This window comes from Macrobrachium nipponense, chromosome 2, assembly GCF_015104395.2.
Source record: "Macrobrachium nipponense isolate FS-2020 chromosome 2, ASM1510439v2, whole genome shotgun sequence".
In the NCBI taxonomy this organism is placed as follows: Eukaryota; Metazoa; Arthropoda; class Malacostraca; order Decapoda; family Palaemonidae; genus Macrobrachium; species Macrobrachium nipponense.
The window spans coordinates 77,036,256-77,054,597 of NC_087201.1; the positions used below are offsets into that span (position 1 = coordinate 77,036,256).

General features: G+C 43.7%; 1 protein-coding gene across 1 annotated transcript in view; it reads left to right on the forward strand.

Annotated features, from left to right (window-relative positions):
- LOC135220676 (enhancer of mRNA-decapping protein 3-like) overlaps positions 1–18,342 on the forward strand; it is a 101,891-nt gene that overhangs the window by 73,556 nt on the left and 9,993 nt on the right. The window contains exons 5-6 of the mRNA XM_064258055.1: positions 5,335–5,503; positions 12,611–12,764. Coding sequence (XP_064114125.1) covers positions 5,335–5,503; positions 12,611–12,764 — 323 coding nt within the window. The remainder of the gene's footprint in view (positions 1–5,334; positions 5,504–12,610; positions 12,765–18,342) is intronic.

Consider the following 18,342-nt stretch of genomic DNA (forward strand, 5'->3'; position numbering starts at 1 on the left):
GTTAAATCTGTTTATTACAGTTCAAGTTGTTATTTCTGGGCTCAGCGTGTCGCTCCGTGAAATGTGTCCTCTTTAGCACTATTTCTAGTAAAATATTGCTATGATACCAGAGAACTGCTAAATTGGACATGTCAGAAGTCTCTGACTCGCTCACTAAATAAAAGGTGTCGGTATAGAACTGGGGCGAGTGTTAAACACTACCACAGTAACCCCTCCAATTAGCCTTTTCCTCATCAAAAGACCCTGAAAACGGGGAGCCGACCTATAGGTCACACCCAGCTACCCTGTTGAAGGGGACTGCGGCGTCATTCTTATCGATAGCCTCCAGCGTTGGCACGCTTTTTTATAGCTATCTGTTCTTTTTATTGGTTTCGTTATTCTTTTTCGTTATGGATCGTCAATCTGCCTCTTCACCCAATTAAGTACTGGTTCGCCCTTTTTTCTGTATTTAGGGAGTGATTTTGCCTTTCGTTTTGCCTTTATTTAGGAATTTTTGTTAGGCGTTCTCCTCCCGTAACGAGCGGTAGCGAGCCGCCATTACGTCGTTCCCTTGTTTTGTACCAATTTCGAGCGGGCTTCTTTCAGTTAATCAGTACCTATATATTTATATTTATATACTCGTAACTTATGGTATTTCAGTATATATTTTCAGTAGGCAAGCTGAAGCCAGATTGTGCAATCACCTTGTTTAGTGAACGCCTTCCTAGGCTGTCAGACGCATTGATCCAAGCCGAATTTGACGCTAAGACACGTCTCGCAAGGTCTCTTAACTCCCTAGTGATGACAGAGACGGCGGCTCGGGAGTACGCTCAGGAGCTGCTGTTTAAGGTCATTGCGAAGTCGTTACTAAGCATGCAATGTGACTTGTACGACTTTGCGATTGCTAGGAGAAATTGCAGGAAGCATGTTCTGTCTGAGGCGACGATAAGGCACGAACCCAACAAGCTTCTAGCTTCCTCAATCTGGGGTGCAGATCTCTTCCCAGCTTCAGCAGTATCCGAGGTTCAGAGCGAGGCATCACGTCTTAACCAAAGCATCAGGTTGCGTTGGGGAATCCCTTTCAAAAGGAAATCAGAGTCTTCTTCCTCCAGTTTTGAGGGCTAAGAAGAGGCAGAGAAAGTTCCTACCTTTCCAAGTCCCGCAACAGCATCCTGTGCTACAAGCTGTTTCCAATTCAACAGGTATCCCAGCCTTCGACTTCTAAGGCTCAGCCTCAGCAACAGCATCAATTTGTCTTCCTTTCGCCGCCGTCTAACCAACAGGCCTCCTCACAGTATTCAGTGTCGCCCGCTTTTAACCCTGGTCTATGAGAGTCGGGCATTTCACCCCTTTACCAGAGTTGCTAGGGGTGGCAGGCTAGATCTAGGATCCTTTCGCCAGCGCGGAGGAGCCAGAGCCCAAGGGCGAACTAGAGGTGCAAGGTCAGCAGAGGATCCCGGCCTTCATCATCTCAATGAAGTTTCTCAGGTAGGAGGCAGGCTGTACCTCTTTCGTCATCGTTGGGGGTTCAGCAGTTGGGCAAAAAGCATAGTATCCAGAGGCCTAGGCTGGAGTTGGATCAAAGGTTCCTCCTCCACCCATCACCTTCTATCAGGAACAAAGCAGGGAATTGATGGATTACTCCAAGGACCTTCTCCAGAAGGGGGCAATCTCAAGACGAAAAGAACTTGAAAATTCAGGGGTCGTCTATTTTCCCAGCGTCCCAAAAAAAGAAAGGGACCGACAAAAGAAGGGTGAATCTTAGACTTGTCCGTATAAACTTGTACATCGTTGCGACAAGTTCAAAAAAAATGCTGACCATCTCTCAGGTGCGGACCTTACTTCCCCGTGGGCCGTCACCACCTCTATAGATCTTACAGACGCCTACTATCATGTCCCGATAGCTCGGCACTTCCGACCATTCCTCGGCTTCAAAACTAGGGAAAGAAGCCTACTCCTTCAAAGTAATGCCCTTCGGGCTGAATATAGCACCAAGGGTTTTCACGAAACTGGCGGAGACAGTGGTGCAGGAGCTAAGATCCCAGGGTATATTGGTGGTGGCGTACCTAGACGATTGGCTAATCTGGGAGATGGACAAAGGCAAATGTATGAAAGCCACGGACAAGGTCATGTCTTTCCTGGAATATTTAGGGTTCAAGATCAACAGGAACCAAGTCCAGCCCGGTTGACTCCGGAGTCCAAGTTCCAGTGGCTAGGGATTCATTGGGACTTGGAGGTTCTCACACTCTTTCCATTCCAGCAGGAAAGAGAAAGGAGATTGCCAAGGCAACAAGACAATTCTTAAAGTGCAAAGAGACTTCGAGAAGGAATCAGGAGAGGATCCTAGGCTCGCTCCAGTTTGCCTCAGTCACGGACGTTCTGTTGAAAGCCAAGCTCAAGGACATCAATCGAGTTTGGCGTTGCGAAGGCAAATGCCAAGTGTCGGGACAAGTTCGCCCGGATACCTCTGATTCTCAGAAAACGCCTGCGCCCATGGACAAAAGGCCGCCAACCTAGCCAAGGAGTTACCGTTGCAGTTTCCTCCCCCGTCCCTAGTGGTGCATACGGACGCATCGCTGACAGGTTGGGGAGGTTATTCACAGCACGAGAAGGTTCAGGGAACTTGGTCACCTCACTTCCAAAAACACTTTCACATCAACATTCTAGAAGCTATGGCAGTGTTTCTGACTTTAAAAAAGCTCCGTCCTCCAAAGAAGACTCATATCAGGTTGGTCCTCGACAGTGCAGTAGTAGTACACTGTATAAACAGAGTGGTTCAAAGTCAAGTCATGTGAACACGTGATGATAGCAATCTTTTCTCTAGCAGCCAAGAACACCTGGCATCTGTCGGCTACTCACCTGGCAGGAGTCCACAATGTAGTGGCAGACGCCCTGTCTCGGTCGGTCCCTCTGGAATCAGAATGGTCACTGGACCAAGAATCCTTCGAGAGGGTTTGCCAAAGAGTACCAGGTCTAGAAGTAGATCTGTTTGCCACAGAGGCAACCCACAAGCTGCCTTGTTATGTAGCCCCCAATCTGGACCCTCTGGCCATACGCTACGGACGCCCCTGAGCATAGATTGGAACCAGTGGTCGAAAATCTAGTTATTCCCTCCAGTGAAACCTTCTCCTGAAGGTTGCTGCACAAGTTGAGATCCTTCGAAGGCCAGGTGGCTCTCATAGCCCCTCACTGGCCCAAGAGCAACTGGTTTCCCCTTCTCCTGGAACTAGGTCTTCGCCCTCACCCTCTCCCGGACTTGAGACTATCGCAACAAGTTCAAACGAGGACTGTGTTCGATTCCTCAGGTCTTCACAAAACCCTAACTTTATGGATTTCATGAAGTTTGCAGGTAAGAGGAGTAGGCGACATTGGATCCACAGAACATGTTGTTCTTGGAGTCAGACAAGAGAGAGTCTACGCTTCGCCAGTATGACTCAGCAGTTAAGAAATTGTCTTCGTTCCTCAGAGAATCAAATATCAAAGTAATGACATTGAACGTGGCCATAACCTTCTTCAGGTCTTTGTTTGAACAAGGCTTGGCAGCTGCAACAATTACAACCTAAGTCAGCTCTGAAAAAGATTTTTCTTCTCGGGTTTGGTATCAATCTAACCGAGTCTTATTTCACCTCTATCCCAAGGGCATGTGCACGTCTACGGCCCGTTCACAGACCGTCGTCAGTGTCATGGTTTCTAATGATGTTCTTAAGTTAGCCTCGGAAACAGACAACTTCAAATGTGATTACCAAACCATTTTGCGTAAAACTCTGTTCTTTTATTGAGTCTAGCCTTCAGGTGCCAGAATATCAGAGCTGTCATCTTTATCTAGAGATGAAGCGCATATTGAGTTCCTTTCCTCGGGGGACGTGTTGCTTTCGCCAAATAAGCAATTTCTAGCTAAGAATGAAGATCCCTTGATGAGGTGGTCCCTCCATGGAAGATTGTCCCGCTTCCGCAGGATCCATCGTTATGTCCTGTTAAAACTCTTAAGGACTATTTATCTAGGACGTCTACCTATTCCGAAGGCCCCCTTTTCATTAGAAAAGATGGTGGTACACTATCTCTAAAAGGCATTAGGCAGCAGATTTTATATTTTATCAAGAAAAGCCAGCCCAGGGTCATTCCCCAAGGTGCATGACATTCGGGCAATAGCAACTTCTGTTAACTTCTTCAAATATATGGGATTTTGATGATCTGAAGAAGTTATACTGGTTGGAAGTCACCCTTGGTTTTCAAAAAGCACTACCTTAAGTCTTTAGAGGATCTTAAATATCATGCAATAGCTGCAGGGAGGCCAGTGTCTCCCACTGCTACATCATTATAGTACCGTCCTTGTGTCATATGAATCTGTTCAATTATGCCAGCCTCATTAGCATTTTACCTACCTCAGCAAATGCCTTAGCTATTAGAATAAGTGTATAATCATATATAGTTTTACGTACATACAAATTATCTGTAATTATTTTATTTATTAATGTATGTGACTTGTTGCAAATGTTGCCACATGTTTTGGCTATATAGTATATTTTGTAATAAATTGTATTTTTTCCTTTCCAATTCTAAACTATTTTATTATTTCCTTTGATTTCATTAATTATGATTTTTCCTTTCAGGATAGTATAGCTTGGTGTTTCTCTGGTACAATTTCACGGAGCGCCACGGCTGAGCCCAGAAAAGGGATTTTGACGTAGAAAAATCTATTTCTTCGGGCGAGGAAGCCGTGTCGCCCAGTGAAATCCCCCCCTTATTTTCCATTTTTTCCCCCCCTTTGCTGTGCACCAAGCTTCGTTTGCTATCGATAAGTATGACGCCGCAGTCCCCTTCAACAGGGTAGCTGGGTGTGACCTATAGGTCGGCTCCCCGTTTTCAGGGTCTTTTGATGAGGAAAAGGCTAATTGGAGGGGTTACTGTGGTAGTGTTTAACACTCGCCCCAGTTACTATACCGACACCTTTTATTTAGGTGAGCGAGTCAGAGACTTCTGACATGTCCAATTTAGCAGTTCTCTGGTATCATAGGCAATATTTTACTAGAAATAGTGCTAAAGAGGACACATTTCACTGGGCGGACACGGCTTCCTCGCCCAGAAATAGATTTTTCCTACGTCAAAATCCCTTTTATATACCTTAACAAGCTGCGCAGTATCTGTCAACTGTCACAGACTGAATTTGTATTAAACTATTATTAATTTCAGATTTTGATTCATACAGTTTTGCATACTTAGTGATTACTGTGAGTGTTGTGTGTAGACTTAGGTTACACTGAGAAATGCTTTGACTTTCATAATAAATCTGTTTCTAAAAATATTTTGAATACCTTAGTGCAATAATACATTCTGTTTTTGTGGTATGCTTTCCAGGCTGTTTTTGAAGAAATACAGAATCTGAAACCTGATGTCATACGTCAAGCTGATCGGTTCACTGAAAAAAAGTATAAGTGCGATGAGAATGTTCTTCCTTCAAAGGCCCCTCCAAAAAGACAGATTATTGTCCCTACTGCTGATGCTGCTGAAGTTATATATGCTAATGGTAACTTAAGCTCTTTACAGTGAGAGCATTCATTATTTGTTATTATTTTAGGCTGAATGTGATTTAAAGTTAGATAGACTGAAATTGCATGCAAAAGTAACATATGCATAAATCTAATATGTACAGTTGTACTATCTGTATTCCTATATGGACATCAGAAAGATTTTGTTGATTTGAGAATAAAGCCTTAAAAGAAGTATTACGAGTCAGATGGTAGGGTAGAATCATTGATCAACCATGAAAGTAATGACAAAAATTCCATATGTAGATAAGATACTGATGAAAGATGTGGCCTATGCATCTTGAGTATCCATGGTAGTTTTATTATCACAGTAGCTACATTTCCCTTGCTCTCTACAATCCAGGTAAGCCCCAGTAATCTTTTACCACATAAGAACTGGCAGAAGTGGTTTTAATGATGGTATGTGCGGGTATAGTGTAAGTGAAAAAACATGGGGAGAAGTCATATTGGAAGTGTGACATGGCCAAGATTTGTAGTTGCTGAACACAGTGTTTAAGAAGCCAAGAGAGATGGTAAAACACAAGAGTGGAGTAGCTGAAACAGATTGATTTTGTTATGGTGGAATGTATAGATGGCATTCAAGAAAATTATTGCACTATTATAGCAGGTGAGGCTGCTACTCAGTATCAAGAACTGCAAGCTTAATATAATGGTGATAAAGGGCCAGTACTGTATTAAGTAAGAGGGTATTTTGCAACAAAAAATTGTTGGTGTATACCACTGAAGAAAGGCATATGAAAGGCAGTAGGAGAGATTTGTGGGATATATTGGTAGGATTATAAAGAAAGAGAGGCATGTTTAGGGAATAAAGATGTGTGAAGGGTAATTCAAGCAGAAAAGAGCACATAAGCTCTGGCAGAGGACATGTAGTCTTGGAAGAGGTCATGGATGTTTATGGGGAAGAGGGGCGTAAGGCTAAAAGGAAGATAATGAGAGCAGATAAGCGGAATTGGTAGGAATGGAATTAATATCCCACAACAATGAAGGAAAAGAGAAAATATTTAGGATAGTAAAGTGGCTGATGAAAAAATGGAAAATATGTAAAGGGGATAAAGTATATAAATGATAAAATGTAGAGCTTTGAAAGCCTCCGGAATGAAGAAAATTCACTTGAACTTCATGGGACCAATAGTGAGTATAAACACTGAAAAAGTTCAAAGTTGTTTTGGGAAGAAAAATGAATAAGCCCCAGAACCATGTGGATTAGCAAGTAAGTTCATAAAAACTGAATAGCTGGAGAGTCAGTCATCCATGAGCTTACTAAAACAAAGGTAAGACTAGAGGATTGGGGAAAGAGATAGGACCAGACGATTGGGTAAAAAGATTTACTGTTATAGTATACAGATGAAAGGAATATGCACTTCAATCTGCAAATAATATTGGAATAAGAGTTTGAGGTTGCTATGAAAATTTCAAAAAATTTGCTTGAAGAAACTGATAAAAATTGTTAAAATCACCAGAAGCAGTCTTTTATGATAAGGTAGCTACAGGCAAGGTAATTTCAAAGGTTGGAGTATCAGAAAGATGCATTAAATATGGTATGTTAATAGTATACCATTTTAATTGAGCCCTTTATTTACCAAAGTACAGTGGTACCTCGAGATACGAAATTAATCCGTTCTGAGGCGGCCTTCGTATCTTGAACTGCATTTTACATGTAAAATGGCTAATCCGTTCCAAGCCCTCCAAAAACACCCCAGTAAATTTCATAATAAAGTTAAATTGACCTATAAACAATGAAATCTACAACGATTTGGACCATTCAATAACTTAATACGTACTGCTAATATGTACTACATAGTACCTGTAAATAAAGTGTATTAGTGTACATGGTATACAAGAAATACTGTACGTACATATGTAGTAAAATGTGGAAGCTTACCTTTCGAGTGAGGCTATCTCCGAAAGTGGCGACAGAGGAGGAGGACAAACGGCAGATACATACACTTAACGTTACGAAACACACAAAAAATGTCAGTAAAACATAGACTAAACTTTACGAAACACATTAACAAAACTCTAACACTTAACTTTACAAAATACTTATAATTAAATTTTTTTTTTATACAAAATTTCAACTACTTCACCACTTTCAACTTTGTTTTTTCGTAGTATCACTTGGTTCTTCCTTTTTGCTTACTTCTACTAAAGGCCTCATTAACCCTTTAACGCCAAAGGGGTATAATAGAAATCATCTCCCATATGCCGAGGGGGTCTCAGAGTGAGCGCCGAAGCGGAAAAAGTATTTTCTTCAAAAAATCACAGCGCACTTAATTTTCAAGATTAAGAGTTCATTTTTGGTTCCTTTTTTTTGTCATTGCCTGAAGTTTAGTATGCAACCATCAGAAATGAAAAAAATATCATTATCATATATAAATAATGCGATATATGATAGTGCGAAAACAAAATTTCATATATAATTGTATTCAAATCGCGCTGTGATCTAAACGGTTAAAGCTAATAAGTTAATTTTTTTGCTGTATTGTACACTAAATTGCAATCATTTTGGTATATAACCCATTGTAATATGAACAAAGCAACACAGAGAAAATATTATCACAAAATGATGAATGAATTCGTAACGCACGGACGTAAAAAAATGTTTTTTTCAAAATTTACCATAAATATAAATATTGTTCTAGAGACTTCCAATTTATTTCAAAATGAAGATAAATGATTGAATATTACTATACTGTAAGATTTTTAGCTTACAATTGCAGTTTTCGACCATATCGGATGAGTTAAATTTGACCGAATGTCTAATTTTTTTAATATATTTTTTTTATATGCAAATAGTTCGAAAATGTGAAAAGCTACAACCTTCAATTATTTTTTATTGTATAATGTGAAAAGTTACAACTTTCAATTATTTTTTGTTGTATTGTACATGAAATTGCACACATTTTCATATGTAAAACTCTATGAAATGCCAAATATGAAACGGAACAAATATTACGAGAATGCGACGTACGCATTTTGGAGATTTGCTGTGATGGAAAGTTTTTTTTAAATTCACCATAAATCTAAATATTGTGCTAGAGACTTTGAATTTGTTTCAAAATGAAGATAAATGACTGAATTATTAACTAGACTGTAAGAGTTTTAGCTTAAATTGCGGGTTTTACGACCAATTCGGTAGAGTCCAAAGTTGATGTGACCGAAAACGTGGTTTTTTTCTATTTTCTTTATCGTGATTTATATGCAAATATTTCAAAAATGAGAAAAGCTACAACCTTCAATTATTTTTGGTTGTATTCTACATGAAATTGCGCACATTTTTGTATATAAAACTTTATGTAATGGCTAATTTAAAATGGTGCAAACATTACGACAATCGCACAAAAAAATTTCTGATTTTTTTCGGAAGAGTTACCGCGCGGACGTAAGGAAAAATTAATTTTTTCATAAATTCACCATAAATCGAAATATTGTGCTAGAGACTTCCAATTTGTTGCAAAATGAAGGTAAATGATTGATATCGTTGTTTATATGAAAATATTTCAAAACTGATAAAAGCTACAACCATGGGTTTGTTTTTTAGTTTGTAGTTGTGGCATGAAATTGCACACATTTCCATATATAAAACTTTATGTAACGGCTAATTTGAAATGGTGCAAACATTACGACAATCGCACGAAAAAATTTCTGAATTTTTCGGAAGTTACCACGCGGACGTAAGGAAAAAGTTTTTTTCATAAATTCACCATAAATCGAAATATTGTGCTAGAGACCTCCAATTTGTTGCAAAATGAAGGTAAATGATTGAATATTACCATAATATAAGAGTTTTAGCTTACAATTGCGTTTTTCGACCAAAGGTTGAAATTTTGGCACTTATCGTTATTTATATGAAAATATTTCAAAACTGATAAAAGCTACAATCATGAGTATTTTTTTGTTGTATTCTACATGAAATTGTACACATTATCATATATACATAATACTCCATGTAACAGCTAATTTAAAATGGTGCAAAAATTATGTCAAAGTGACGAAATAATTTCTGAGATGTGTCACTGATACTTTTTAGTGCGATAAGAAAGAAATTCGCGCCTGTTTAACGATTGTAAACAAAACAACGCCTTGATCCATGAGCTCCCAGCATCCCCCAAAGTGCGTGATTCAAAAGTTTTTGCCTGGTAGGTCTATAAGTATTTTTCCTCGAATTTTTTTTTAAAAAAAAAACTTTTTTGTTTTATCGCGGTTTACCATACGTTCCAATATCGGCACACGACAGACAATTTATGTCGACGTTTAATACGTCCATTCGGCGTTAAAGGGTTAAAAAATAACTATCCAAGGAAGATTGCTTCTGCCTGCTTTTGACAATGTTCCTGAAACGACTCTGGCAAACGTCATCAAACTGTGCAAGCATACGACCTTTGTAACCCTTTTCTGGGTGTGTCTTTTCTATGAATGATTGCACCTTATGAAAAGCAGCTAGAGCAACCTTAATTTCTGCCGTTCTCATAGAGTCGTCGTCTTCCTCCTCGCCGCTGATAGAGAACTCTTCTTGAACGACGTTATGTTGCATGGCCTCCAACTACTTCAGGTCATCCGTCGTAAGCTCCTCTTAGTGCTCCTTGAGAAGGTCATTGATGATGTCCTCGTCGACAACCAGCCCCTTAGACTTGCCGAGTGCAACGATCTTGTCAAGATCTGGTTGCAAAACAGTTTCAGGATCGTTAACTGTTCCTGAATCTGCAGCATCGGTTTTGCCCACGTCAAATCCCTCGAAGTCTTGGGCGGATACGGCATCAGGCCAGAGTTTCCTCCACGAGGAATTCAAGGTTCGCCTCGAAACCTTCTGCCAAGCTTGGTCGATGAGTCGGATGCATATCACAACATCGAAATGCTCCTTCTAAAATTCACGCAAGGTGAGGTTTGTGGTATCGTTGATGTTGAAACATATCTTGAAAAGATGTTTTGTATACAGCTTCTTGAAGTTCAATATCACTGGCTGGTCTATGGGCTGGAGGAGAGGGGTGGTGTTAGGCGGAAGATAAAGAACCTTGATAAACAAATACTCCGCTAGGATATCTTCCTTGAGGCCAGGAGGGTGAGTAGGGGCATTGTCCAACACACTGTCTGGCCGAAACACAGTTACCCACTCGGTGAACAAAAGTCTCATTACCCAGGCTTTCGCATTAGCCCTCCACATCTCTGGAAGCTTCTCCTTAAGCACTTTGTGGACCTTGAAGACTCGAGGAGTCTCCGAATGATAGACAAGTAGGGGCTTCACCTTGCAATCCCCACTGGCGTTCGAACAAAGTGCGAGCTTAAGCCTGTCGTTCATAGGCTTATGCCCGGGTAACTTCTTCTCTTCCTGCGTGATGTACATCCAACGAGGCCTTTTTTTTTTCCAAAAAAGGCCAGTTTCATCACAGTTGAAGACTTGCCGAGAACTGTAGCCTTCGTTGAGAGTCATCTCGTTGAATGTCTTAATAAAGGCTTCGGCCACTTTCATGTCCGAGCTGGCCGCCTCCCCATGCCGCACCACCAAATGGATGCCAGTCCGTTTACGGAATTTTTCGAACCTCACGTGAGAAGCCTTGAACTCTGGGGTTGGCATTGATGTCCCTTCTCCTCCGTCGTCTTCGGCCTGGGCAATCAAATCTACGAAAATAGCGCTGGCCTTTTGGCAGATTGCCGTCTCCGTTATCGTATCACCAGCGATTTCTTTGTCTTTTATCCAGACAAGAAGCAGTCTTTCCCTTTCATCTTGCACGTGGCTCCTCTGGCTGGACAAAATAGTCACGCCCTTGGAAGGTGTAGCTGCTTTGATGACATCCTTCTGCTTAAGGATGGTGCCTATTGTCGACGGATTTCAGCCGGATTCCTTGGCGATCACACTCAATCGCATACCAGCTTCATACTTTTTAATTATCTCCATCTTCGTCTCCAAAGAAAGCATCCTCTTCTTTCCGTGAATTTCAACTTTCTTGGGACCCATGACTACATATATACTGTACGTAATTATGTTATGTAGTATACGTACGTAGTAAAGTTCTCACACAACACGATAAAGTATACTACAACGAAATCACTAACGAATTTACATTAATAAATGAAATTGTATAGAACGAACGAATTCCGGGTGCGTATGATACCGATGATGCTGCGAAGTGGCCGAAATAGCATGCCGCTGCAAAGATGCATTATGGGATTATGGGAGAGATGCTGACCAATAGGAGAGAAGGATCTTATGGCAGTGACTAGCATCAGGAACCAATGGGAGAGCGGGAGGATGGTGGCGAGTCTACTTAGTTGGCGGCGCACAAGTTTTAAAATTGTTATCGGTGGTCCGGGCGAATCTCGGACTTTACAGAAACAACCTTTCGTATCTTGAACAATTTTCGTTTGTAGAGCTGCAAAAATCTTCGTATTTGCTTTCGTATCTCGAGTTTTTCATAAGTTGAGCCTTTCGTATCTCGAGGTACCACTGTACTGGAAAAAGTTGCAGTGGAGTGCAGGAAATGGGAGGCTTGGGAGAAGTTTTATTTAGATGACTCAGTGCTAACAGCAGAATATGAGAAAGAGATGTTAGAAGTGTTTTAAAGGTGGAAGATTAGAATGGAAAGAAGAGGGCTAAAACTTATGCTAAATGGATATGAAGCTAAGGAAAATTTACAGTCAATATAGGTGGACAGGTCTCACATGAGGTCGAATACAATTTCTGTTATCTTGAAGACAAATTAACCTGTGAAGTATGAGTTGAGAGAGTAATAAGAGTAGCTGCTTCATGTATGAGCTGGACTACTGGTAAATAAGAATGCTCTTATTTTAGACGTCAAGGTCTTAACAATTAGTACTACATTGGTCCATTTTTACTAATGTTCAAAGATTTTTGTGTTGGCCTCCATTCAGTGATATATTTATTTTTCTTCCTTTTCTTTCTGGCCATGTTTTCTTTGCAAATCTTTTTATAAATGCTATTCTCAGGGTTAAGAAGTGTGTGATTTCATTTTGTAATACGTACTGCATAGATTTTGTCACCCCTTTTGAGATATTTGTTAATGCTTGATGGTTTGTTTAAGCTGATGAATGATGATAATAGTTATACAGTAAAAACTCATTTTACTCAGATAGTGGTCTGTTGGTGCCATCTGTGAGTAGAGAACTTCGGGCAGCCCTTCTCTCAACTGCAAATCAGCATGGCCTGACCAACTCTCGCCAGCTTGAGATTATGGGTAGAGGTGCCACAGAAATAATCCTTACTCTTAGTGGTGGTAGTCATAGGTAAGAATAATTATGGCACTTGCATTTGGGTCCATCTTTGCTTTGTGTATGTGACTGGATACAGTTAAAAAAAATACTGCACAGATATAAAAAAGCAATTTTGTATACAAAGTATATTTGTTCGTACACGATATACAAACCCTCGGGCCTTTACAATAGGAACTACTTAAGGCATAGTATGGACACAGCTGTTGAAATCTTTAAACAAGGCAGTTCGGTAGTTAACTACCAGTCCGGTCGTTGGTAGTCCCTCTGACTGGACGTAAACGTTCCAATTTACTTTCAGCCATAGATGTGAATAGACGTGTTCTTCACCTCTCTCTACCTGACTGTTATAGCTGATTTTTCCTTTTTTCTTTTGAGTGAATACTGTTCTGATAGTGTGTCTGGAATTTTGCTATAATGCAAACCCATGATTTGCAACTGCCTTTGTTCTCTGCCCCCAGCCAATGCTGCCCTGGGGTAGAGGGTAAGAGGTGCAAAAAGATCTGCACTTCGGTAGAGATTGATCCTCATGCCCTCTGCTCATCATGCTGGGGGAGTGGGTGTAACTTAGATGACGTGTGCAGAGTGTTCCTTGTGGTCTGTGTTGCAGTTGGGGAAGTTTGCCGGGAGGAGGAAGTATATTAGGAAGACTAAATCCATGGTGGGAGGTAATACGCATCCCACCACACCTATGGTAGCTAACCTCTCCTCTTCCTACTCTCTCAGCAACTATCCCATACTTGCTGTCACCCCTTCAAGGGAGGCCTCCATTTCTTCTTCTCGGCCACTCCATTGAGGAGTGAGAGATGTGAATTTCTGGTGATAGTTCACTCTCGACGTGGTTCGGAAGTCACATAAAGCCGTTGGTCCCGTTGCTGAATAACCACTGGTTCCATGCAACGTAAAAACACCATACAAACAAACAAAGCCTCCATTTCTTCTTCACTTTCTGGTGAGTCAGAGAGGGAAGAGGAGGGGGGTCTGTGGTCACAGACCTAGGGAAGAGCTCCTTTAGTGGCCTCCCCTCAATTCAAAGTTATACCTTTGGAGTGAGGGGTGACCCACCCATTTAACCCAACTTTTGCTTCTGCAGGTGAGGTGTCAGGCTTTAGGACAAGCATGGACATCTCTGGGATTGGTTGGCACTCCTTCAATTCAAGTGTTGTTGGCACACCTGAATAGAGGTGCCAGTAGCACTGTGACCCATCCAGTTGTCACCTCCACCACTACCATAGTGATGCTCCCCAGGTACTGTGCTCCTCTTCACCTAGTCTGGTCACACCGCCCAACCAATGTCTCCAACCATGCTGATGGGGACTAAGCCTCATTTGCCAACTTACCAAGTTCCAGCTCCTGTAACTGCAGTCCCCCTCCTGGATTTGGGGTACCACTGCTACCTGTCCCAACTGTTACCACTTCTCTGTTTCCTCTGGTGGTGGCAGAGGTGACCCCACCTGCATTCCTGCTGTTGTGCCTGCCTCTGCTCCTGCATCAGCTCCTGGACCTGCTGAGTTGTCTGTCACCCCTTTGGGGGGCCTAACAACTCTACTGTGGAAGCTGTCGAAGAGGAATGCGAAGAAGAGGAGATCAAAGAAGGTGTCGTCGTCTTCATCTTTGTCATTGTCTGCTGCCTCCTCACTTCCCCCTTCGAAGGCTTTATGGCCTAGGTAGCTTCTCTGCCCCTGAAGAAGTCATGCCTTGAGACTTCTGAGGGTCTGCCTCTTACTTCTGGTGAGGAAGCAGTTGGCTCTCTCACTGGCTTTCCCACTTCTTCGGAAGTGGGAACCAAGACACACTCCCTAGGGACCAGGGTCTTGGGAGCCTCTGGAGCTAAAATTAAGGTTTACTCTCCAGCCCTTGCTCCCAAGGGGGCTTCTCGAGGGACAGGGACCGTGTCAGAGTCTTGTTGTCAGAGTCTCCATATGTACGACAGCCTAAGGGAGGATGTACATCCACATTCAAGGATGGGGAGTCTTCTCCCTGCCATGGCAGTAGCTCAGGGTGAGAGCAGGGACCAAGCCATGGCTCGGACCCACCTGTGAAGACCAAGCCTGGCTCTTCTGTAGGTGCCAGGGTCGATGTCACTGTTCCCCAGGACAGGGCATCGGGAGAAGCTAGGAGGGGGTCCCCTATACAGCCCTCTTTGCACGAGGTTTCAACCTCAAAGAGGGCTGGGATGCATCGTGAGGATGATGTATGTTCTCGCCAGGCTACTAGCCGGATCGCTGGTAGCCATGACGCTGCTAGCCAGGTCGCTGCTGCAGCAAGGCGAGAACCTCTGCATTCTCCTCGGGAAAGCGTCTCACCAAGGCGACCATGCTCTCCTAGACCCACATCCTTGTTATCACCACGGGTTGATGCCAGGACGTGGCTCATTCCCTCTGACAGCGGCGCTGTTAAAAGGAATGAGAGCATCTGATCCTCCTCTCCCATTCCCTCTGCTTCCTCAGGATGCACTGGGAGGGGCAAGGTGAATAGTTGGAATCCTTTGGAGTGTACTCCTCAGGATTCAGCATCTGGGTCCTGTGTTCCTGGATGGGTTTTAGGGCCCCACCTGCCATATGCCCACGTCGTTGAAGAGGGATTCAAAGGACTTTTGCAGAGATTGTAGCGCTGATACATCAGCATAACGATCTTGGGGAAGCGACCATGCAGGTGAACTCTCCTCTCTTTTGAAGCCTTTTGGGGACCCAAGAGGGAACCCAGGGTCTTGACGGGGCTGCCTTGGTTGTCCTTGGCCGAAGGTGTATTGGACCAGGTGAATGGCCTTGTGTTCTGGCAAGAAATTTGCTCAGGTCCAGTCTTTTGGACAAGCTGCTTCCCCCTCCTCTACCTCGCCAAAGGCTGTTCTACACGCCTTTAGAGAGGCCATTACCGACTAAACAGGTGGACCCGGACCTGGTTTGCCTGGCTCCCGGTCTGCCACTGCAACACCAGTGTGTGTGTGTCCTGTGGTTGGCGATGAGTTCACTCCTCTGTTGATGTTGACCCTTTCGCCCTCTGTACCTCCTGCAGTGGGTGTGATTGTAATCGTGAACTCCCTGGTAACAAGTGTTGCTTCTGGTCGCCTGTGTAGTGGGTAAAGTTTGCAGGGTGGAAACAATATCGGTGGAAGGATGCTAAGGTATCGTCTGAGGGTTATACATACATCCCTGATGACTCGCTTGGCAGCCAACCCTTCATCTTCATTTCTTTCTCGGCAAGCTTCCCTTTATTGCTCCCTCTTCTACAGGACAGGCTTCTTTTCAGACAAGAAGATGGAGAGGAGGCGGGTGATCAGAGCATCCTCTGCTTGGGGTCTCCAGTCTTACCGAGGTCCTCCCTCGGAGTAACAGGAGCACCCCCCTCCCAACCCTCCTCTTGCTTCTTCAGGTGTGGTGGAGGAGCAACTGTCAGACCTTTTGGCAGCTTGGCACTCATTAGGACTTTTGGGAACACTTTCTTTGAAAGTCCTGTTGGCTCACCTCGCCAAGCCTGTGGTAACTCACGTAGTGAAGACAGCGACTACTAATACCCTGACTACTTCAGCCTTTGCCAAGGTCCCAACTATGGTTTTCTGTTACCGCCTGACGGCTGCCACTCCCTTGGTTGTGATGGGTACAGCTGTGCATCTGCCTCTCCTTGAGTCGCGGTACCACCACCTGGCTTTGTCGTGTTTCCACCTACAGTTGATGTGCCTGCTGCTCCTGCAGATGTTTCCACTGCTGCCACTGCCACTACTCCCGTAGCAATGGAGACTTGCCCTGTTCCTGCTGTTGCTGCTGCTCCTGCTCCTGCCTGGATGGAGGACTTGACCACCATCCTGAAGAAGGCAATGAAGAACAGGTCCCATAAGGTGTCTTTGTCATAATCTCCTGCCTCCTCCCCTCCTTCTTCTAAGGCTTTTGGTTGAGGAAGTAGAAGGTTGTTTCCCTCCTAACAAGAAGTCTCGCCTCGAGACTTCTAAGCAGCTACCTCCCTCCACAGGGAAAGCAGAAGGTTCTTTGTGGGCTCTTCCCCACCTTTGGGTTCGGAAACTGATTTACAAGCCTTGCTTAGGCCTAGTATTTTGGGAGTCAATGTTGCACTTACTTCGGTCCATGCCCCTGCCACCAGCTTAAGAAGTCATCTTTGAAGACTGGTTTGACCGAGACACTGCGAATGATTGAGTCTCTGGGGAGTCTTGAACATCCCAAACTGGTGTCCGAAAGACCTCTCTCCATGCCAGTAAGGGCACAGGATGAGAGAAAGAGTTGAGACACACAGGTGCCTCGGCTCTCCCTGCCAGTACCTTCACCAACCCGGTGCCTGTCTCTTAATCAAACATTTGGAGAAGCTAAGAAGTCCCCTACCCAGACTCCTTCAGCAGAGGCCTTGAAGAAGTCTTAAGGCATGTTGCAAGGAGAGTGGCCTGGCTAGTGTAAGAAGGATCACAGGTAAAGCGAGGTTCTCCATTGTGTAGGGAGAGTAGATCGGGAGGACCGCACCCTGGAAGGACTCAAGGGTCCTCTCCTCTGGGATGCAGACATCCCTGAGATACAGAGGACGTTTTCAGAGATCCTTGTGCTTTTTTGTCAGAACAATGATCTAGGGGAAGGGACCACAGCTTCATCTGTGGATCGTCTGTCGCACCTCAAATCATTTTGGGGTCTCTAGAAAGAACCCAAGGTTTTGATGAGGCTGCTGTGGTCTGCACTTGCCAAGGGGGTACTTGACCAAGTGAATAATCTTGTTTCTGTGTAAGAGAGTTCACTTCATTCAAACTGCAATGAGTCTGGAGGCTACCACCATGACAACCCTCCAGGCAGTCTCCTGGTTGGATCTGTGGTTGTTCACAGTATCCTAAGTGGCTGCTTCCTCAGAGAGACACTGCCAGTTTGGAGGTAAGGCTATTTTCTACCTGACCAACTATAAGGCAAACCAGTGGGCAACCCTAGTACTAAAGTGGAGGGATGCTGTCCTGAATTGATTTACTAGGTCTGTTGGTCCTGAGTTGGTATTGACCTTGAAGAATGGACCATTGCTGTGTTTCTCCTCTCTCTTCCCTAGAGAGTTGGTGGATGCTGCGGTGGACAAATGGTGTGTTGAGGATAGTGACGAAGACCTCTGGGCCTTCACATGTCACTGCAGCTCAACCTTCGAGTCGAGCTAGCTTCCTTGGCCCCTATGTAACCCCAGTTTTCAGAGGGCACCCGCAGGAAAACCCAGCCTCCTCCTTCCTTTGCTCACACCCAGTCGTGTCCCTTTCAGCCCTCTTTCCCATCAGGTAAAGGGGACAAAGGGAAGAAGAAGGGAGGACACTAGAGTCAGCTTTCCCCTCCAGCTGCTGCCAATGGTGGGTGAGTACCTGTCAAGCCATTGGACAACATGCCAGCAGCATGGAGCCGAGACCTTGGTAGCAGATGTCCTTTGGGAGGGATATCTACATCTACTCCCCTTCAAGTCTCGGCCTCCCATCACCAACAACCTGGTCTGTCTCCTAACTTACATTCCCAGTTCGCCAAAGGACATCGCACTTTAGGAAAAAGTGCAAGCCATCCTGACGAAGGGCGCTGTGGAAGTCATGTCCCCAGGCTTTTACAGCCATATCTTTCTTGTAGAGAATGCTTCAGGG